This window comes from Cnephaeus nilssonii, assembly GCF_951640355.1.
Source record: "Cnephaeus nilssonii genome assembly, chromosome: 12".
In the NCBI taxonomy this organism is placed as follows: Eukaryota; Metazoa; Chordata; class Mammalia; order Chiroptera; family Vespertilionidae; genus Cnephaeus; species Cnephaeus nilssonii.
This window is the reverse complement of record NC_137083.1, coordinates 9329043-9352573: the sequence shown is the minus strand read 5'-3', so window position 1 is coordinate 9352573 and position 23531 is coordinate 9329043. Positions and strand designations below refer to the sequence as shown.

The following is a 23531-nucleotide window of genomic DNA, read 5'->3' as shown; positions in this document are numbered from 1 at the left end:
CTTACACAAGTTACCCGGAGACTCATGCCCTTTTCCCAGAAGATACCTAACATCGAGGCAATCTGAACCATCCCCTCCTCTCCGAGTCTCTTAATTTAGAGGTTAGTCTTGCCCATTCATTTTCTCATGCATAAGGGAGAGGCATCGGCCCTCCATGTGGCCAAATGAGGAGGGAGTCAGACTGGACTTGTCCCCAGGCTCCCGCCCTGGGGAAGGTCGCTGGGTTGCCTGCACAAAGACCCCAAGCACAGATGTGTCACGTGATCAAAACTCTCCTGTGTCCCCCCTTCCCAGCCAGCCGCCTGGTGCGGGCCTCAGAACAGCTGAGCCGCTGGATGACATCCCTCCTTCTCAGGGGACAGGAAACTGTGGGTAAAATACGAGCGCTGCTGAGCATTGTATGTCATGGGAATTAAAGGGCCAGTAAAATCCTTTGGTTGCTGTCTGTCTCTTGATGGCCTGAAATGTCCATGTCTTTGAGATGGAAAGAATCACCCCTCAGTATCTTTAATGCATGGCAAAACTATTCCAACCCCTCCACCACCCCCCGGCTTTCCACCTCTTATACACATAGTTAAAAATTGTGCCCCCAGACTCCAGAGCCAATACCTTCTCCAAGCTCCAGGGCAAGCAAACAACTGCTGACCCCCAGCTCCTGGAGCACGATTCCGCTGTGCCCAGCTTGGGGCATGAGTTGGCCAGCCGCGTGGGGTCATGGGAAGTAAGCATGCTGCATGCTCACAGTCCTTCGTGGGAAGGGGGAGCAATTCTCCCAGAAAGGAGCTTGGTCTCAGTAGGTTCCCCCAAATATAGTTACTGTAGCTGGAGAATGACCTGCTAGTTGAGAACATCCTTAGCGTCTTGCCTTTGTCATCTACTCTAGTCACCAGTTCTGGGTTGTACACTTGGATGTTGGGGTCTGGATGAGAAAGGAAATAAAGTGAAGGAAACAACAATGACAAACCATTTTAACTGTAAAATTCTCTGCAAAATAGGCTGCCGACGTCCCCAGCCCGCCTTCGATGGGCTTTCTCCCTCCATACCGGAGAAGAAATGTCAAGGGACTCCGTGAGTCCCACCCACCAGCGGCCTGGAGGAGGGCGAAGGCACCTTCCCCAGGAGGGGCCTTCCAGTGCACAGCTCCCGCGGAAGGCACCCCCAGAGAGGCCGCAGACGGCCCTCAGGGGAAGAAAGGAGGGTGGAAGGGTTAGGAGCCGAAAAGGATCTGATAGCAGGAAAGCTGGTTCAAATTAGTGAGACAATGCAAGCCTTGACATTCTGGATGCATGTCAGCGGTTAAGTGCTAGCTGGACCTTCTGAGGTTACAACCTCCATTCAAACCTCGGCCCTGGATGGCAACCTGAAACCCAAGGCCAAGGGCGGGGAGCATCTGTGAGCCCAGCGGGGATTAGTGCAGGGGCCTAGGGAGGCCTTCCAGGGGCTGCTCCCTCCCTCCCTCCCAGACACCCCCTAAGCCAGGTGTGCTGGGGGTGGGTGGGGGGGGCACAACAATACCAAGTCATTAAGATACAACCTTCTTGGCTGAGTCTAAGGCATTTTCTTTTCTGACAAGAACAAAGGGTGAGTTGATGAACTAATTGTTGGTGGGGGATCCTGTGGCATCTATTATTAAATGAATGCTTAGGATTTTTGTTTGTTTTTCAATAGCCCGCTTATAATTTCGGTTCAGATACTCCAATGCTCTTGTTCCCTAATTTGTTGTCGCTGGCTGAGGTCCTCTGAGACACAGTAATTGAATTTTGCTGGCGTCATTACCATACGCACAACAAGCAGGAGTCTTCCAACGGAATCGGTCAAAGCCAGTTGCTGGCCTGCAGGAGATGGGCCCGGGCGGTGCATCTCAGCAAAGGAGGACGTCACGGTCCCTGGCCAGGCTGACAGGCTGCAGCAGCTGATTGCGGGCCAGGCTGGGTGCGCGCAGCTCTGAACACCCTCCCCAGCCAGAGAAGCTCAGGGGTCCCAGAAGAAGAGAAAAGAAAAATGTGAGGCTCCCAAAACTTCCCTCTGCAAATAACCAGATTCTAACCCCACTGCTGTCAGAAATAGAGGAGCCTCTGAGAGAGGGATCGACATAGCTGGTGGGGAACCGGGAAATTCCACACGGAGACGTTGAAATTCCATCTTCAGGAAAAAAGCAGATGGACACTCGGCATCCTCTCCTTTTTACAGCCAAAACAGGAAAATAAAAGCGGCGATTTGAGATGTGTTTTAGGGCTACATGGACAGACAGAGCCCTCCAAACCCAGCCTCTTCCTTTTCCACCAGAGGCTCTATTTTATCTTCTTATCTCAGTGTGATATTTAAGATTTTTTTTTTAAATCCACATTCTTCCAGGATTTACGCAACACTTAGGGCAGCAGTGAGCAGAGTGAAAAGAATATGACGTGTGTAGAAATTGACTGACGCTTGACTCCCACGAGCCCCTGAGCAAGTTGCTGAACGCTGAGCCTTGATCTTTTCATTTGGGAAATGGGAATAATACCATTATCGGCTTCTTCGAAGACTGGAACGATGCATACATGTGCCTCGTACAGCACCCGTTGTAGCTGACGTTCATTCTATTGGGGCATTTGATAAGGAAGTAGGTCATTTATTATTTTTTTCTTTTAGTAGGTCATTTATTTTGGAAAACACTGTGCTATTAGAAAGATAAGCGGCTGAAACAGCCAGACTCCTTCAAGGGGCCTGCTCCTTCCCAAATAGTTCCCACTAGATTGGGGAACACAGGAAAGAGGGCAGGCCCCTCAGGTGAGCACCCCCATAGTCCTGAAGGCCAAGGCCTTTGGGGAGTTGTCCTGGGCAGCTAAAATTCATATACTGCTGGGAGTTTGCAAAAGCTTTGGGGACTTGCGTCCTCTCTGACCCGCAGATCATGTATCAACTCGGATACTGCTAGTGTCAAGAAGATGACTGTCCTGACAATGAGGGGTTCCCCCTTCACTGCCCCATGTCTTTGTTCCTTGTTAGAAAAAAATCAAGATCGCCACCATTCCCTCTGCTGTTTTCACGTCCCTCCCCTGTCACCTTCCATTAGTAATCAGGAAAATTCTCCCAGCGAGTCAACCATGGACAGATTGAATTCTGCTATGAGCTGAACTGTGCCTCCCCCAATTCAGATGTTGAAGCCCTAACTCCCCAAGTTTCAGATGTTGGAGTCCTAACCCCAGTGCCTTAGAACGTGCCATTATTTGGAAATAGGGCCCTTGAGATGTACTTCCCATTAAGAGGAGGCCTTATGGAAGTGAAGTGGGCCCCTACCCCCCAGGACCGGACCTTATAAAAAGGGGACATTTGGACCCAGGCACACAGGCAGACCAGCATGCAATGGTGCAGGCAGCGATGGGTCTTCTACAAGCCAAAGATCACCCCAAGATTGCCCACAAACCCCAGCAGTGAGGACAGAGGCTTGGAGCTGACCCCCCTCACAGCCCAGAGGGGACCAACCCTGCTGATGCCTCAATCTTGGACTTCTAGCCTCCAGGACTGTGAGACAATACATTCTTTTTTCTTCTTTTGAAATATGTTTTTATTGATTTCAGAGAGGGAGAGAGGAAGAGAGAGGGTATCATTGATCAGCTGCCTCCTGCACGCCCCACACTTGGGATCGAGCCCACTACCCCGGCCAGGAATTGAACCGTGACCTCCTGGTTCATAAGTCGATGCTCAACCACTGAGCCATGCCGTTCGGGTGAGACAATACATTTTTGTTGTTTACGTCACCCAGTTCACGGTACTTTGCTACAACAGCCCTAGCAAACTAAGACAAATGGCAGCCACGTTTTTCTAAGTAAGGCCTCTCTCACCCATAACCTTGGCTCCCTCCGCCTGTCACCTAGGCAGGCTCGGTCCCATCTGTGAACTCGGTCCCAGAGTTTGCCTGGAAACTCCAGGCCAGGAAGCAGCTAGCACCGGCTGGGTTGGGACTCTGGGGGAGAAGGCAGCACCCTCCAAGGTCACACCCCTCACCTCTGGCCTCCCTAATCAGATGGCGATCACAGCCCCAGAGATGCTAACACAGATTGTCCATGTTCTGCGGCCAGATTCTGTTCCCTTATAAGGAAAAACTATGCCCCTGCAGTCTCACAGCCCGGAGTGGCTTCTGTGAAGCTAAGCTTGCAGATGGGAGACTGTGACAGTACAAACAGAAAAGAGGAAAGAAAATGTAAAAACCAAACATTCTCTCTCTCTCTCTCTCTCTCTCTCTCTCTCTCTCTCTCTCTCACACACACACACACACACACACACACACACACACACACACACACCTTCACACACACATCCTTTCCCACAGCATTGTGCCTATTCACAAGAATAGAGATATTGGCTTCTGTCCCCTGCGGTAATGATGATAAATGGGCCAAGGTCAGAGCTCCATCAGCCATGGAGACAGCTCCCTCTGGCACCTGCAGATAGTGATTCACCTGGCGGACTAGCCGCCTACGCTTCAACAGGCCTCACAGTGTCGCTGAAATGTCCCTTATCTCACAAAAACACGTGTGTATTGTGTCTTTCTGCTGCAGAAAGAAATCTGTGAGTTATTGTTATGCCTTGAATTTTTTTAAAAGTCTCAGTCGTGATTTTGTGGGGGAAGAAGAATTTACTATAGAATGGGGACCAGGTGGAAATAAAATCGTCAGTGTGTATGCAACAATTTTCTTCTGTGTCCTAGAAAACAAAAAACACAGACCGGTGAAATACCCTCGATGAAAAATTGTTCCTACTGTAACTCCCTAACAGGACTAATGGCTTTTTTTTTTTTTTAATTCTACTAACATTTACTGAGAATCTACTATGTGAAATGCACTATGCCAGATGATAAAAATACCAACATAAATAAGACATAATCCATGATTTTTTCTAAACAATATGAAATCTACTAGTACACAAAGGGGAAATGTGTGCTAAATTTCCCAAATGTTCACTTTTCGAGAACTGTATTCCTGTATTAAAGACAGAAAAAGTAGAATTATATTGTACCCCCAAATAATCCATTTTATAGCATCCCATTTGCTTTCAACCATCCTATATAATAAAACCCTAATATGCAAATCAACCGAACTGTGGAACAACCAGTCACTATGACATGCACTGACGCTCAATGCAGGAGCTGCCCCCTGGTGGTCAGTGTGTTCCCACAGGGGGAGCACCGCTCAGCCAGAAGCTGGGCTCACAGCTGGCAAGCGCAGCAGCTGTTGCGGGGGCCTCTCCTGCCTCTGCAGCAGTGCTAAGGGAGCGGGCCTAAGCCATCAGTTGGACATCCCCCGAGGACCCCCAGACTGCAAAAGGGCGCAGACCAGGCTGAGGGACCCCCCCAACCAAGTGCATGATTTTTGTGCACCGAGCCTCCAGTCCTATATAATAAAAGTCTAATAGACCGAACGGTGGAATGACGGTTGGAACAACGGGTCACTATGATGTGCACTGACCACCCAGGGGGCAGATGCTTAATGCAGGAGATGCCCCCAGCCAGCAGGCCCCAAGCCAGCCAAGGCAGGTGCCAGTGGGCCCCCTTCCCCCAGTCGCCCTGCTGGTCACCCCACAGATTGGCCCTGATTGCCGGCCAGGCCTAGGGACCCTACCCATGCACAAATTTCATGCACCGGGCCTCTAGTTGCTATATAAATGTCGTTTGGGTGGAAGTACAGCTATTAAATGATCTGGCCCAACAGACAAGTGTGTATCACTTCTGTCACCATGTCTGGCACGTGTGTCTCAGCGGAAAGAGGGTGGGCAGCTGCCTTGTAGCACTCATCAACAAGCGGGTAGCAGGAACTCTAAGCCAGCTGGGCCCTGTGGGCACAAAGAGAAATACGAGAGGGAATTGCTGTCCCCAGGGAGCTCCCAGACCAGTGGAAAGGACTAACCCTGCAGCAGGCAACAGTGACCCATCCATGTTGAGACAGAGAGAAGGCGTTCATGCCGTGAGATGGACTACATGTTCTCATTAAATATTTAAGGATGAATGATGTATCCCTGGGTACTGCCCTGACACAGCTTAAGAAAAACAGGCAGAAAATGAAGGCCAAACTACTTAGAGGTGATTTTTAAAGTGTAGTATTGGGTAGGGTATGGGGAGGGCAATGTTCATGATGAATCATAAGAACAATCCCCTGGTATTTACCAGTTGTTACTCATAAGGTGGCAAGTGTCAGGGTTGACAGCAAGGACCCTGGGGCCAGCCAGCCTGGTTTCAAATTCAGACTCCACCACCTCCCCACTCTGTGCCTCAGTTTCCTTATCTCTGACGTGAGGACAGTAACATACCTCTTCAGAGGGTTATTATGAGGAGTGAATAAATTGGTGTAGGGAAAACTCTTAAAATAGTGCCTGACACACAACACATGCTTATAAGAGTCTGTGACATTAAATAAATTAAAGGCCCTATTCACTCTATGTAATACATACCTCAAGTCTTTACCTACATGGAATACTACATATATAAAACCAAGATAAGAATCTCAAATATAGCTTCTCCCTTCATAAGATGTTCCATGTTGTCAGTTAACATTTTCTCTGTGACAATGAGCAGCTATACTGGGTTTGCCAATACTCCCGAATACTCCCAATTGGTCTATAGAGTTAATGCAATACAAATAAAAAATCCCACCAGGCAATTTTTGGGAGCAATAACAAGCTTATTTTAAAATACATATGGAAAAATAAAAAAAGTGAAATAGTCAAAATCATCTTTGACAAAGAAAATTTGATGATTCACATGACCTGATTTCAAGGCTTACTATGTAAGACACACACACACACACACACACACACACACACACACACACACGTGCGCAGCTTTTTGTTTTTGTTTGTGCTTAATTCTACTTAGGTTGCTCCTCTTTTTTGTTGTTGTTGTTAACCTTTACCCAAGGATATTTTTCCATTGATTTTTAGAGAGATTGGAAAGGAGGGGGAGAGACAGAAACATCGATGTGAGAGAAACACATCATTGGTTACCTCCCGCACGTGCACGACAATTTATTTCTACCCATCTTCTGATGCCAGCTCACAGCCAAATTATAAAGCTCGTGTTGATGAAGAATCACACCACCTGTAGCTTAAAAACTGTCACACAGATGCAATGGGATATTTAAGTACTTTGCCCCAAGAAAGCAGCCAGGTATTAGAAGCTATGCTCCCCCCTATTTCAGTCATTAATGTAGATATCATCTCCAAATACCTGTCTCCCAAGCAAAATGAAAAGAATGCTATTTGTCACCTGATGGAGAAAGATGTAGTGGCTTGAAATCCCTGGGGGATAAAAGAATTGTTCGTGCAAAGTATCCCTTTAAGTAAACTAAGAGTAAAGGCAGACTTGGAGATGCTATCACTAAGTTAATGGAAGTAGGATGGGGGCTATACAAGCAAGACCATTTACCCAGCCCTTAGTTCCAGCCTCAAGGGTGGATTCATGTATACCATGAGTTTCATAAACATAGAAACGTTTGGTCAAATACTAGTGAATTCACATTTGTTAAGTGATGAGAAAGTACGTCGAGAGCTATCCTTTCACGCTCAATTTTAGGAGAGACGCAACCAACCAGAACAAGAGAGGAAGGGTTGTTGTAATCTCATGATCTGAATTTTCTGATGGGTTAGGGCCGTGGTCGGCAAACCGCGGCTCGCGAGCCACATGCGGCTCTTTGGCCCCTTGAGTGTGGCTCTTCCACAAAATACCATGGCCTGGGCGAGTCTCTTTAGAAGAAGTGGCATTAGAAGAAGTTTAAGTTTAAAAAATTTGGCTCTCAAAAGAAATTTCAGTCGTTGTACTGTTGATATTTGGCTCTGTTGACTAATGAGCTTGCCGACCACTGGGTTAGGGCTTGAGCACAAATGTTTTGTCCACGAAATTTCCACAGTGTATCATGCCACCTGTTGCACTGTGCACTGGACAATCCTGCTACTAACAACACACCTGAGGTGTAACCGTGATGGCAAACACCGTGTGCTCTGACTTCTCACCTTAGCATGGTGCAGTCGAGACTTTTAGGCCTCCCGTTTTAACTGATGCGGAAGCTGAGGCACAAGGAGATTAACGAATGGAATGAATACAATCCCAGAGGACTCAGATCCTTTCATCACTTCCTTAAACATTACTCTGAGCTTGAATGATGCTATAATTCTCCTTGATGGCGAAGGTATGAGACCGGGTAGGATTCCGTTTTGATTCTGGGTCTGGAATTTTGGATACACTTCTGGCATACTTCACTCTCAATCATCTCCAAGTCGCAGAAGCAGGCGCGTTAGGGGTTAACGATAAGTACCAGGCCATCCCGTGTCTATTTTAATGGTTTCTTAAAATACAGTCGCTGCCCCTATTGCTGTACTTGTGGTGAAAACCCAGTGCATGGCAAATGAATGACAGTGTTCTGATCACATCCTAATTATTACCTGGCAGCATCAAAAAATGACCAGCCTCGTGAAAGCAATAATCTTACTGGGGAAGCTGAGGGTCCCCCCAAATTCCAGACTGCTTCGATGGACCCCTCATTGAACACTCCTACCACATACAAAATTGATTCTCTTTCCTTCACAAATTTTCTCTTTTCATAAACTTTGTAATGGCAAAAATGACCTCCAGTTCAAGAGAATTCTTTCTTATTATTGACCATGCGAGTCAAAGGGCTTGGCTTTTAATTCAGTTCCCTTTTAACAGCTGGTGCCTGCTGAGACCCAATCATCTTGCTGTCACTGGATCTTAATAGCATTTTCACCCCATGGCTGGCCACCTGCTCTCAGAGCCATCTCATCCTTTCTTGGGGCATCAAGTCACACAACCATTTCTTAAAAATAAACATCCATACTCTACTGTGAAAATGGAAATAATAATAATAAAAAAAACACATTGAAAGAGGACAGGAAAACTTCATGCCTGTGTTCATTTTCAATGATGAAAACCGCTATAGAAAAATGCAGTGTACCCGTAGGCAGGTGTATAAAATACTGGCAACTTCAACAATAAAACATGTCTATCAGTAAGTGGGTTTATTGACATAACTGAGCATAACAATGGACAGCATTTATTCATTTCCCACTGGAAGACCTTCCAGGGAAACTGATTTTACATAGATCAGGCATTAAGCATGTTCAGTGATGTTCTGCTGTTAACAGGGTGGGTCGTGGGAAAATAAGAGGTCCTTTCCAGACTTCCCATGGGAATCGGCACTACATGGCTGTGCCAAAGACACAGCTAAGAGACGCAACTGCTCGATGAATGAAAACAGCCAGGAGCAGAAAAGGTGCAGGAAAGCCCAAAGGTTGCCAAGAAGAGCCAACAACTGCACCTCTCCCGGGTGCCGGCAAGCTTGGAGTCGGAAACAAGGTCTGGCAGCAAACTCAGAATGACAGTCTGTTTCCTGTGGTTGATTAAGTTTTGGCCCCACAGATAAGACTGCCAGGAAAGCAGCTGTACGTTAAGGGGTCTGGACATGGATTCATCTGAACATAAACAAAGATCAGTTCATTTAGATCGCTGGGTCTCCGCTCAGCTGTGGGGACAAGGGCAGGCCTGGCTCGGTGGAGGCCACCCATAAAAGGGGGGTGAAGGACCCCTGGACTGTGATCGATTCCCTGAGTCATCAGGACCCTCAGGGGCTTACGGCCCTCAACAGAAGATGCACTGTTAGCCTTGGCACCAATGCCGCGGCCTCCACAGCACCCCGCTGCCCAGGAGTCATAACCACAGTGAATGGAGCCAGGCACACCTTCTTAGTGACGACACCTGTAGACCACACACGCAATCATTCATGTAAACCAGGGCACTACATGTAGTGATCAACATGTACCTCATAAATATCAGGGAACGAGACTATCTCAAATAGTTGAAAACAACAGAGCAAATAAAGGGGCCTAACCCTACGTTTAACACAAAAGCATGGAAAAGAAAGACTGCAATGATCAACTACAAGGTAAGATTTAATAACACAGTAAAACACAGGGCCATGGAGGGACTAACTTGCAAAAAGATAGAATTATTTCACAGTGAGGTTTAAGTACTTGTAACAATCTTCTGGGTTTTTTTTTTTTTTTGTAGGAAAACAACCACTGATGTCCATTTTTTCACATTTTTCCAAGAATTTCTTCCCTTCTACTATTTCCTCTAGAGTAAGACATGAATGTGATCAAGCATACACTATCAACTGACAATCACCTCTTGCTCCCCTATCAAGGAAATGTCCTTTAACACTTAACTGTGCAACTCGGAACCAGTAGGACACAGTCAATTGCATGTCACTGATAAAAACATGAGAAGTAGCACATGGCATTTTCCCCAACCCCCACACACGGTCAGTGGTGTGGTAAGCAAACTAGAACACTGGCATTCCCTATGGGGTCACCAGCTACCTACGCATGACATTCTTGGATTAAGTCTGGCATTGAAATTTCCTTTTCCACCTATGGGTTTAAAAAAAATAAAATTAAAAAAGCCACAGGAGCAACCCTGATGGAGAAGTCTTGGATGCAGCCTTCTCCAGACAAAGTGTGTAATCTCAGTTAACCCGCCCCTCCTCCCCCCAAGGTCAGCGAACCTTCCTGTGATGTTCATGTTAAAAAGAAAACTGTTGAACCACCTGGCTCATCTAAAATAGTCCTTGAGTTTGTCAGTTTGTTAAATGTCAGAGCTCTTCACATTGTTGAAAAAAAAAATAGCGTCTCTAATTACTTAAACGTCAAGTTATCCACCATAAAAGAGTTCCCCCTTGGTGAGTGTGTTAAACTTTACCACCTGCTGACATCATCCTTCTTGGCACAAACCTCCAAACCAAGCCTCCTTTGTAATGGTAATAAGTTCCTTTTTCCTTAAATAGAACACAAAACACCTCTTCTGGACACTGAACAAGTAAAAAAGTACGTCTCCACATCGCTTTCTGGCCATGTTGGGGGCACAAGCCCCCTTTCCTACCCCCAAGGGGGTGAGGCTACTGCATTGCCAGGCCACCAAAACCCATCTCATAGCTGCGCCCAAGTCTCCGGGTAAAGAAGGCCTCCCACCTCTGTACCCCACCATCCATGCGTCCCCTACTCTTGGTCTTGACCACCAAGTACCATCCATTTATTTCAGGAATATTGGGAATTAGGGGGCAGTGCCGAATTGGCCTCTTCGGCCCCTCTGGCCAAATGCACAAAAGGAAGACGGTCTGATGGAATGAGCTCTTCCCTTGAGGTGCGTTGAAGGGCCCCCGCAGAGAGACGGCTCCTCAAGGCCAACGAGATGGTGTCCACACCCTGGAGGCCCCGGATCTAGTCGGCAAATCGCTGCAGGAGATGGTCCTCCCGCCTCAGGCTGCCGCCGCTGCCCGCGCTGTCCATGAAGCGGTCGCAGGGGAACTCGATGAGGTCCGCCTCGCTGAGCGCGCACACGGTGGTGCGCGGCCGGTGCGACTGGAAGCCCGAGAAGTCGGCGGACACGCCGGTGCCCATGGAGCGCAGGGGCCGCCGGGTGGAGTACATGTGGCGAACGTGCACGGGGGCCCCGCCCTTCCTCCTGGCCCGCAGCTTCCTGCGCAGCCAGCGCGACGCCCAGGCCGCCAAGGCCAGAAGCACGAGCAGCGCGTTGACGGCCAGCAGGGCCAAGGTCAGCAGCTGGTAGTCCACGCTGCTCCGGCTCCCGGGCTCCGGCAGGGTGACCAGCCCGGCGCAGTGGTCCCGGGGGGCCACCGGGCAGACCCGGCCGCCCAGCACGCCCTCCACGCACACCAGGTAGGGGGTGTCCCCGCGCAGCTCGCGCAGCGTGGCCGAGTCGCTGCGCTCGGGCAGGTAGACGAAGCGGTGGAACTTGGGCTGCTGGCCGAAGCGGTCGAAGAGCAGGCGGAAGCGCGCGCCGCCCAGCGGCCGGGGGCTGCGGTGCTCGCGCACCGCCCAGCGCACCGAGGCGCTGTCGGCCCCCACCGCCTCCACCGTCAGGTTGCACAGGATGAACTTGTTGAAGTCGCACGGGTCGGACACCAGCGGCGGCAGGCCGGCCCCGCCGTCGGGCTGGGCGGCGCTCTCCTGCTGCTGCGGGGGGAAGAGGCGCTGCTGCGCGGCGCGCTGCCAGAGGTCGCCAGCGGGCGGCGGCGCAGAGGCTGCCGCGGCGGTCAGGGTGGGCGCCGCGTGGGCCGGATCGGCCGGCGACGGACGTCCCCCCTTGGGCTTCTCCTGAAGGTCCAGGGGGTGTGGCGCCGGGCCCGCCACAGCGGCGGCAGAGGGGCCCAGCTGCTGGAGGCCTGGACCCCACGGGCTCAGCCTCAGGGCGCTGCGGTTGCCCAGGAGCTCCCCCTCCCAGGGCGCCCCGGGCGGTAACCTCTCCCGCGGCTGTGGCTGCAGCTGCGGTTGTGGCGGCCGCTCCTCCGCGACGCCGCCGGCAGGGGGCGCCGTCTTCTCCCTCGTGGCTGTGGGTAAGGGCCGCCGCTTGGCATCGCCGGTCGGGGAAACGGAGGGAGAGGGATCCGCGCAAGACCCGTTGTGCAGCTGCTGGTCGTCTAGGTAATCCAGATACTTGCCCCGCAGGGCCGGGGGGTGGCGGCACTGCACAAAGACGGTGAGAAGCCGGCCTTGCGAGTGCCAGTTGCCCATCCAGCGCTTCAGGCCCCGCAGCCGGCAGTCGCAGGTCCAGCCGTTGCCGTCTAGGTCCAGCCGGTAGAGGGCCGGGCTGGCGGCGAAGATGTCCCCGGAGAGGGCGCTGAGCGCGTTGTCGCGTAGGCTGAGTTCGCGCAGCCGGCCCAGGTGGGCGAAGGTAGTGGGGTGCAGGGCCGACAGCTCGTTGCCGCTCAGGTCCAGCGCCTCCAGGCTGTGCAGAGGTTCCAGCAGCGCCGCGGGCAGCTGGCTCAACCGATTGCTCTCCAGGTGCAGCTCCCGCAGGGCCTCCAACCCCCAAAAGGCCTCCGGGGCGAGGTTCGTGAGCTGGTTGCCCCTGAGGGAGAGCAGGCCGAGGCGGGGCAGGTGCTGGAAGACGCGGGGCCCCAGGTGCTGCAGGCTGTTGGCCGAGAGGATGAGGGTGGAGAGGGAGCGCAGCGGGGCGAAGGTGGCCGCATGGCGCAGCGAGGGCTGCAGCTCGTTGGCGGAGAGGTTGAGGAAGCGCAGCTTGCCCAGCTGGGCGAAGGCGTTCTTGCCCAGAAAGCGGATCCGGTTGGACTCCAGATGTAGGTAGAGCAAGTTGCCCAAAGGGGCGAAGACCGCGTCCGGCAGCGCCCCCAGGGCGTTCCCGTCCAGCCGCAGCTTGACCAGACTCTCCAAGCCCTCGAAGGAGCCTCGACTCAGGCGGCTGATCTCGTTCCCGTTGGCGTAGAGGATGCGCAGTTTGCGCAGCGGGGCCAGCGTGCCCGGGGCGAGCGCCTGCAGGAGGTTGTTCCCCAGGTAGAGCTCCTCCAGTCGCAAGAGCTTTTCGAATGTCTTGGGGTGCAGCGAGCGGATCTGGTTGTACTGCAGGTCCAGCCGTCTGAGCTGCCCCAGGCGGTGGAAGTCGAAGGCCGTGATGTTGGTGATGAAGTTGCCGCCTAGGCTGTAGGTGAGCACGTCCTGCGGGCTCGGCAGCGAGCTGGTCTTGGGCACGGCGCGGAGGCCCCTGTTGGTGCACAGGAGGTGCTGGGGGTGCTGGCAGTCACAGCGCTCCGGGCACACGGGCTGGGCCCACGGCGGGAGCGCGAGGCAGCCGCACACCACGAGCAGGAAGCGCACGGCGCGGGCAGCCTCCATCGCCGCCCGCCCTGCGTGCAGCTGCCGGATCGTCCTCTTGGCCCGCCGGCTCCGTGTCTCCTCTGCATTCCCCTTGGCCTGGCCAGAGTCACCAAATGGCCTCTTTAGGGACTCCGCGGCGCGGTCCAGCCCCTCCTCCGCCCTTTGTCCGGTGTCTGGCCCGGTCTCTGCAGGCTTGCTCCGTCCAGCCAAGTCAGGGGGCGCGGGGCGCTCTGCGAGCTGCGGGTGCTACTTGTTGCATCTCTGCAGAAAGCTCCCCGGGTGCGCGTGGTGGGACGGAGCGGGGAACAAGAACGGAGCTTTTTGTTTGCAGCCCGAGTCCGGAGAGCTGGATTCCCTGGCACGGATTCTCCCCGCCGAGTGGATTCCCCAGCTGCAAGGCAGGCGGGAGTCCTTCCAAGAGCTGCTGGGGCGCGGCTTGGCTGCTGCGCCCCGGCGGGCGGCTCGGCCCCCGCAGCCCGCGCCTCCTCTCTCTGGGTCCCGGGCCGGGAGCGCGGCCTCCGTGGAACAGCCGGGGGAGGAGCCGGGGTGCGCAGGCTGCGTCCGGAAGGGACCCAAGTCGGCGAGTGGCGAACAAACCGGGCGGAAATTCGTTCTTCCCACACGCTGCCCCCGGGGATGCGGGCGGGGAAAGAGGAGACGGCGGAGGAAGGACAGACCCTGGCAGGGGGAGGGGAAGACGCTAAGTGGCTCCGCGTCTGGTCAGCCCGGGCCCGGGACGCCAAGTGAGAAAAGGAGGGATTAAAAACAGCTGTACCGGGCGGACACGCTGGGCTGGGGGCGGGGGGCGGATTACCGGTCGGTGGAGCAAACGGGATTTGCAGACAGAGACCTTTTTATTTTAGACGAGGACACCAGTCGCTTCTGAACAGTGGGAGCGCGGCTGGTTTTACTTGTTTTTCAGTCACTTGCTCTTCCAGGTGTCGCCCTGCGGCACGCAGTCCGCCAGCATTCTACACAAGTTTTGGGGAGCATGCGGTTGTCTGCAAAGAGCTGTGGGCAGGCCACTGTCGGGAGAGGCTGGGTCCACCCATTCTAACCGCTGCGTGTTGGCGTTTGGGGCATCGCGCTCCTGGAAGCCCAGGAGAGGCACCGCCCCTTTTAGGGATCTGAGCTAAAGGTCCTGCTGTAGGCAAGAGCCAGGAGACAGCTCAGAACTGGTTCTACCACCATGAAAGGGTCTCTGTCAGATTTTGGCGATTTGGTCCCATTAATTTTCCTCCCTAGGGGAGGCTTTGCCCGTGTGCATATATACTGGTATAATAACCTTCCCAGGCACGAATAACCATATTTATACCTCCCCAGGCCCCTGGGTAACTAACTAGCTGCTACCTTGGGGGGTGCCCCCTCTGCCGAGGCCTGGGCTTGCACTCATCCAAGTCCTAGTTCTCAGGCCTGGCTTAGTTGGGGAAGCCTCATCACAGGTTATCGGTAGAGAAGGGAGCATTTATCAAAGGCTCCTTGGAGGCAGCCCCTGCTGAGAATGAGAATGGGCAAGGAAGAGCTGTTATTTACTATTTGTTCATGCAAATTGTCTTGCTAAAAATAAAGACCCCCATCTCCCCTCCACCCCAAAGTGTTCAGAGAACGTAATTTTAAGGACATACTCTGGACAATTAAAGGAAAGAGGCAGATCTCCCGCTCAAGAGGCTGACAATCTAGTGGGAAGGGCAAGGCATGGGAAGGCTCCATGATAATATAAAGCAATCTATGAGAAAGCTGCTGGGATGCAGATACGTTTAAATAACCCCAGTGCTTGACAACTATTAATTGCCTCATTAACCAATTCCTAGGTAAGGGATAGCGACAAGTTCTGAATTTAAGCAAAGATGACAGGGATCACTGGCAGTGTGGCCAGGGACAGGGCTCCAGGGTGCTGGGTGTTCTGAAGGTAGGCAGTGAAGTGTCCCTTCAGGGCACAGGGAATGAGCACAGCGAGTTTGCTTGGGATTTGCTTTGAGTTCAGCTAGAGCAGTGGTCGGCAAACTCATTAGTCAACAGAGCCAAATATCAACAGTACAACGATTGAAATTTCTTTTGAGAGCCAAATTTTTTAAACTTAAACTATATAGGTAGGTACATTGTTATTAACTTAATTAGGGTACTCCTAAGCTGGCCTCCTAAGGGGCCAAAGAGCCGAATGTGGCTCTCGAACCGCAGTTTGCCGACCACTGAGCTAGAGGATGAACTTGGAGGACCAGGTGTCTGTCGTTACGATGGATGATGAAGTTCCCCAGGTAGTTTGGTGTTTCAGTTCTCGTTGTGAGACTCTTCTGAAACCCATGTAGTTCTTGACTCCCATCCTCTTCGTGAAGGTATGGCTGCCGCAGAGGGTGAGACCCAAGCTGGCACAGTGTGGCACAGCTGTCCTGACCTGGGCCTCAGAAGCTGGTGGGAGGGCCTTCTTGCTCCCAACGGAGGTTACCCCCGTGTTTCAGAGGAAAGATACCAAGAAGCTGCTGGCTTTCAAAGAGAATCGCTGGAACTCCCTGGGATGGCACTGTGGCAGCATCTGCTTTGAGGCCAGGGCCTCAGGACACACAGAGAGCATTCTGAGCCGGAACGAGGGTGGAAGCTGAGAGAGGTGTAACGGGGAAGAGGGAGGAGCGGAAATGAGACCCTACCCCTTTGAAAAAGCCTCTTCTCCTGACTCTTCACTGAAAACTAGCGGAGAGAGTGAGGGCAGCAGGCAGCGATCCCCCTGAGGGCCACCATCACTCACCCCCTGGGGAGGGGTGTCTTTTCTTTCTAGATGCTTCTAAGTAAGATTTAAAAAGTATCAGACCCCTGCAGACATTGAGTATCTTTTAATGTTGTGGCTGTCTTTGCTAATATTCTTCCAGCAGTCCTGGGATGCAGGTGGAAATGACCTGCAGATTCATGTCAGGACAATTACTTTTCCATAACATTCCATTTCCTTGAAGTAATCCATCTGCTGCATAGAGCGTGCCACCTTTCCAGTAAGTACAGTTTCCGATAGGTGTTCCTAGCACCCTCAACCCAATTTCAGTAAGAGTAAGATTTTGAGACCTATAGATAAAATGATAACGTGTGTGCGCATATAAAGTTTTTTTCTGAAAAAGTGTGTTTGCCGTCTTTTTAAAAAATGCTTCCCTTCTAAAGGCATAGAACCTGAGGTCAACTTTACAAATGAATGACATTTAAACACCCTAGAGAACATATATATGATATTCACATGTGCCCCCGCTGGTCTCCATGTCTGTAACGCGACACAGGTGTTTGATTTCTTTTCATCTCTCTCTCCCCGGAGTCAAAGTGGTATTTTGCTTGAACCTGGCAGTATGTAGAGTCCCTGGTAGTGAAGAGCAAAAACTCCACACTGCATTGGCTTGGAATCCTTATTGCTGCTGGTGAGCAGGCAAGAGGCATGTGGTGGGGATGCAGCCTGTGCCAAGTCCTGGGATGAGCCGTGGGAAGGCTGTGGTTGATAGACACAGGGCCCGTGCCAGACCTCAGGGCGCGCCAGCTTCGTGGGGAGGCTGACACCCAAGAAGCAGCTGCAGGGGGTCAGGCTGTGGGTGGAGCTGTGGGAGCCTTGGGACATGAACTTGGCCTGAGAGCTGGAGGAAGGCTTTGGGGACAGGAAGTGCTGAGTGTTGCCTAGGTGCAGGTGAGCGGGGCTCTCCGGAGGGGAAGCCTGGGGCATGCGCAAGAGAGTGACTTAGGAACTGCCAAAACTTCTGTCTGAATCTTTGTTGGTGAGATGTTTTTTTGACATTTGTGCTTTTTGACGGTATCACACAACCTTTGCTCATACAATGACTTCCAAATAAATGTTCCCTAGTCCCCTTTAAAGATTTCAGCAAGCAGTTGACGTAATAGTACTTGTAGCATAACCTCAAGCGGTATCTCTGCCTACATAAACAAGGTGCTCAACAAAGAAAATGTTCTCTATCTAGTTCTTGCCATCTAGAACCTTGAAACCTGTGACGGTGGTTTGGCAGGACATGTATTCACTTCTGTAAAATGTACTATGTATATTTTGTAGAGGTACTTCTCTTGAGTACCTCATTTATTTGATATCAAAGATACTATAAATTGTGCACCTGATCAGTTTTCCCCTTTGCACTGGCTGATAGAAAGCTCAGGGCAAATAGGTGGTTGATCTCCAGCAAAAGTCTAGAATACTTTTGGTACCCATTTGAGATACAAATACACTGAGTGGCCAGATTATTATGCGTTCAGAGATCATAATAATCTGGCCACTCAGTGTGTGTACACACACACACACACAGCACCACTCTTAGAATAGGGCAGCCTGGGTCCCTATCCTGAACCCTGTGCTGAGGAGGCCGTGTGCAGTCCTCCCTGGTTGTGCTGCTCCCCATAAGACCGGGATTTGGGGCTTCCAAAGGGACGTGCTCACCCAAAGCCCACACCCCCACTTTTGCTCAGGGTTCCTGGTGAAACCCAAAATGTGGGGACCCTAGAATTCCCGACTCAACTGCCTGAGTATGCGCAGGCCTTTTCCCCATCTGTTCTCCTGGGGGCCGGTCATGTCATGAGTGGCTTTACCCCTGGGGCCAAGAGAAGGCCAAAGGGCAGCTGTGATTTTTATGCACACTTAATTTTAATACCAATAGACAACTGGAGGCATGAGCTGGGATTTCCACTGGTAACGCTGGAGTCGGGGCTGGGAGGGGGTGTCTCAGGCCAGGGGTCTTCTCTCACCCGGGCTCCTCGAGTATTGGAGACAGCCCTGCCCATATGTAGCATTTTAGGAGGAGAAAGTACATGGACTTGTATTTAGAAAGAACAGGGGAAAATTACAGGAGTCCAAAGGAAAACATTTTTTTAAATGTTTAATTCCACTTTATTATAACATAGCCTATACCTAATTTTCTATAAAAAGCAACACTTTTTAGTAAAAGCAAAGACGCAGTTGTCTCCATTTAAATGCCTCTTAACTACGTAATGTGTTTATGGATGGATCCAGGCTGGGTCAGGTTCCAGGAGTTAAGGATTAATTACCTTCAAATGTATAATTTGCATAATCACAAGTAGACATCGAGGAAAGAATGCTGTTCGTCAGAGAAGCAAGAGCCTTGTCATCTCACATTTGGAAGGCTCGCCCTTTCAATCTCCAGTTCCAGAGGTCAGAACACGAGCAAGTTGGGGCTGGTTCCATGGCACACGTACGTGGTGTCAGGGTTCTTGGCGTTCTTGCCCGGGCATGGAAGCTTCATGGACTTGCCAGGGATGTGCACTGCCTTCTTCCCAGGCAATCTGGGGTTTCGTTGGCCCGCAGCTGGAGAGGCAGGAAGGATTCCAGGCCAGGTCTTCAGCGGCCCCTGGACCTGGCCTGAGTTGGCCCAGGCTGGCCTGGTGCAAGGGCAGGTTAGAGGGAAGAGAGCTGGCCAGGCCCCCACTGTGGGAGAGGCGGGCCTGCCAAGCCCGCTGGAGCAGCTTCCCGGAGCTTCCTCAGGGCAGCCTGCAGACAGCATCTGTTTCCTCACCCCGTGTGAGCCAACCCCAGACAGGCAGTGTGGATCCTGCCACAGATGAAGTGGGACCTGAGAGTCCCCGTGGTCCTTTGGCTGTTATCAAACAGCTCCCACCACTCTCTCTATCTGAACGGGCTTCATCTTTGCCCTGGTCTGAGAGGCAAGTTTCTTTGCCTTGGGGATTAGGAATGGGAAAAGGAAAAGCCCTGCTTTGCAATCTATCCGCGGATGCTCCATTTTCCCCCTTAAGGAAACACAGGCATGCAGATTCCCAGCTACGCACCCATCTTATTAAATCAGCATCTTGGGGGACGAAGCCCCGGCACCTGCATCTAGAAACTCCCAGATGATTTTTATGCACACTTAATTTTAATACCAATAGACAGTATTTCGGAAACACCTGCTCACCATCATGTCAGAATAACAACAATAATAATGATGGGCACTCATGTAGAGCAGAGGTCCAAGCGCTCTACATAAACTAACTCACTCACTTCCACAGCTACCTGGTGAGGTAGGAACTATTGTTACCCCCATTTTACAGAGGAGGAAACTGAAGAGCTTATTAGAAATACAGGACCTCAGCCCCACGCCCCCCTCCCCCCCCCCCAGGGAGAACCTGATATGGAACCTCCAGAATAGGGCCTAGAGGTCCTTCTTTAGCACCTTCCCAGATCCTATTTTCTCAGGTACTGTCACTGAAGGAGAATTCTTAAGCGTTTATTCAGACAGGCAATGTCCCCTTTGCCAGGAGCCCAGGGATAGGAAAAGGAGTGGGCAGGCTGAGCATGGCCGAGAACTGGATGTTCCTAAGATGGTAATCTAGGAGGGTAGTGCCATCTCGGAGAGATGCGATGAGTGCCATTTGCTGAAATAGCAATTATCTTTTGAGAAGAAAATAATAAAGAACTAAAAACTCTGCGGAAGAATCAGCCCACGTCTATGTGCTTAAAGCCATTGGCAAGGTGACTGATTCCAACACGCTGGATCTTATGTCCAAGGAAAATCCTTATCCGTGAATACGAAGGTGCCTGATTATTTGAAACCAATATGTATAAACAGATGGTGTATCTACAAGGACTACAGTGAATTGCAGGCACGTCTGGCAAGCTAAAACAGGAAATGCAGTTGTTGACTGAGCATAATGGCTTAGGAAATAAGGCAAATCTGGTCACAGTATCCAGTTTGTCTTTGTGTAACTGAAATTTTATAGCAGCAATACAATGACATCTTCCCTTAGAATAGAATTGAGTCAGTAGCCTAAGGAAATCCTTTGGGTATCAAAGTGTCTCTATTTTTCTAAGTAAATATTTTAAAATATTGGTCATCTTTAGGAGCCAGACCTGTAATTGTATTTTATGGTACAACTTCCCACTATTCTTTTATTTGGATTTCTTCATGCTGCAGTAATAACACTTATTTATCCGTTTACATCCCCACCCAGTCGGAAGGACAGCAGCGTGGCTTATCCCATTTTTGTTGTACTCAGCAGCTGTTGTTGAATTGTCAGTTTTTATAGGAAGCTGGAAGAAAATGTTAAAAAATGTTAACAGTTGTCTTTACGTGGTGAGAACATGAATAATTACACTCTACTTTTTGGCATTTTCTAAATGATATACAATTATTATGTACTTCTCTGAAATTAATTAAAAGTTTTATTTAAAAAATGCTTTCCTATCTACTCTCTGGTTTGAACCTCAACATAAGTCTCATGAGGCAGTTGGGTGAGGATTAATCACATTTCCAATTTGGAGGCAAAGATGCTAAGAACTAAAGAAGTTAGTTACCTTCTAGAATGATCTGCCACTGTAATGATAGAGTGTAGACCAGAATCTAAACAGTTGGCTCCTGACCCCAGGTGTTTATAGTTGGGCTTTGCTCGACCCCCTGATGATACTCATCTATATGTACAACTAGTGAGGTCAGTTCAGGGTGATGTTCACAATATTCAACAACTGGTACAGTAAGAACACGGGCCAATCAGGTTTGGCACTGCCCGGTCAGGACGGAGGAGGCCATGAACAACTAGCCCCAGTGTGCCAGTGCCCACCAGCTGAAAGTGGACTCGCCTTACTGGATTAACCTTTTGCACTCGGATGTCGAGGGTGACTCGACATGGTTAGCATTAGAATAAAGGAATCGAGAAAAAAGCAAGTGAGTGCAAAGGGTTAAACCTTTTGAATGATCCTTCAGATGTCTCTCCTTTTTCCTAATGACTACATTATTATAGACAATTTGCTCAAGGCTTGGGTACCATCATCAGTAACCATGAGATACAACACACAAAGCCTTCCTGGGACCTGTTTTTCTGGACAGAGGTGCATCGTGGTTCCTCCAGCTTACCAACAGAGCCTTGGTAAGAGGGCAAAGATGACCAATCCGGACAAAACACGAGTTTCCCTTTTAATTTCTAGTTCAGAAATTGTCATCTCACTCATTTATGGAATGTAATGAACAACATAAACTGATGAACAAAAACAGATCCAGAGACAGAGAAACATCGATCAGACCATCAAACCACAGAGGGAAGGTAGGGGAGGGTGGAGGTAAGGGGGAGAGATCAACCAAAGGACTTGTATGCATGCATATAAGCCTAACCAGTGGACACAGACAACAGGGGGGTGAGGGCATGAGAGGGGATATGGGGGGATATTGGGAGAATAAGGACACATATGTAATACCTTAATCAATAAAGAAATTTAAAAAGAAAAAAAAGAAAGAAATTGTCTCCACTCTAGTCAGTGGGCTGACAGATACATCTGAAAGGAATTTAATTCTTAAAAAAATCAATATTTTTCTCACAACTTGATCTCAGTTTATAATTAATAGTTTGAAAATATTTGTAGGGGGCACCTCTTTTGATGAGTTTCGACTTTAAGGATTAGCAACTCATCCTATAAAATTTTAAAGACATTATCAAAACCTGGATGTACATGTGTCAGCCACCCACCCGCACCTTGTCACCTCACCCCCTGAGCTGAAGATGTCTCCTTAGTCTAATGTCCCTGTATAGGGAGGCAATTTCATACCCATGCCGTTGGAAGCTATGGCTCTGCCCTGGCAAGAAACAGTCTGTCAATCACAGTAATGGAAATAATCTCGGACAGTCCAATAATTGACTATATACAGTGTAAATGCCCTCAAAGTGCTTGCAGATTTCATCAAAAGTCCAAATGTTTTTCACTTAAGACCAGGAACCTGGCAGGAAAGGAAATTAGAGGAAGGAAGCCTTCATCCCCTTTTCAGAGTCTCTGTAATTTTCTATAAAGATTTGCACTTTGATTACGCTTAGCAGCGCCATATGCTGGAGTGGGATTCAAGATCAAAGGTCCCAGCCACAGCACTGGCTCTCGCTGTGGGCAGGAGCAGATATGTCTGTTGGTAGAGCGCTAACGGATGGGTAAGGACACTCCTCCAGCCCCCTGTGTATTCCCATTTAATTTCCAAAATACAATTGATATGCCTCACATGTGAATGCTTTTAGCTTTGTGTTGTTTTTGTTGTTGTTGTTGTTGTTGTTGGCTATTTTATGTTGTAGGTTGGAAAAAAGTGGTTATTACCTCTTAAAGGTATTTGGAACTAAAGAATGAACCTCGGCCAGATCTCAAGTCTAAGCCTCCTGAAGGATACTCCATGAAATTACCTTTCATTTCTCCCGGTCTCCTCATTGACACTCAGAAGCACACTGGGTTGTTTTGCACCCTCTGAGGGTAATGGGCACGTTAGTAGAGTCTCTGGAACAATCTGCTGTGAGGGAAAGCCAGGAGGGTACGAGAGCCCATGAGTGAGCTTCTAGGCCAGGTCAGAACCCTCATTGCCCAGGATAGTACCATCCATAGCTGCCTGTCCCTGTGGTCCTTTGGGAACCTGGGAAGCTGGGGCTATGTCTGGGATCACCTTGTTTCATCTCCTGCCTTTGTAAGTGGACAAACAATGGGTCTGTGCTGCCTGTCACTACTCGAGCCAATTAAGCAGAGACAGGGTTGAATCATATATGAGCGTTTATTCCAGTATTGCCGGCAGCATGGGAGAGCACAGGTTAGCCACAAAAATCTGCTCTGCAGCCTCCCATAGGCCGGCTGCTTATATAGCAAAGGGGCAGTTTACAGTTATGCAAAAGAACTAGGGGTCTTCAAAGGGCTTAAGGATATTCAAGGGTTGGGGTTATATGGGGAAATAGCCAAATGGAGTGCCAAAATTAACTGGTAAGCAGGCTGGAGGTTTGCAAAGGCCTGCAGGTGTGCAAAAAAGGGCTGAGGATCTTCAAAGGGCTGGCGATTCTGATTTCCCTAACAAATCTTTGTTAACCTTTCCATGATAATAGGCAGCTCCAAATGGGGAGGAAGGGCTGCATGGACAGGCCAGCTCCAG

General features: G+C 50.2%; 1 protein-coding gene across 1 annotated transcript; it reads right to left on the bottom strand.

The window, feature by feature from the left end:
* Positions 1 to 11120: 11120 nt before the first annotated feature.
* TRIL (TLR4 interactor with leucine rich repeats) lies at positions 11121 to 14494 on the bottom strand. Its single transcript, XM_079785948.1, has one exon. It carries the CDS (start codon positions 13693 to 13695, stop codon positions 11263 to 11265), a length of 2433 nt encoding a protein of 810 aa, XP_079642074.1. The 5' UTR covers positions 13696 to 14494; the 3' UTR covers positions 11121 to 11262.
* Positions 14495 to 23531: the final 9037 nt, after the last annotated feature.

What these genes read in the sequence shown, in the direction of transcription:
- TRIL (XM_079785948.1), bottom strand. Translation starts at nt 13,695, where the DNA reads ATGGAGGCTGCCCGCGCCGTGCGCTTCCTGCTCGTGGTGTGCGGCTGC.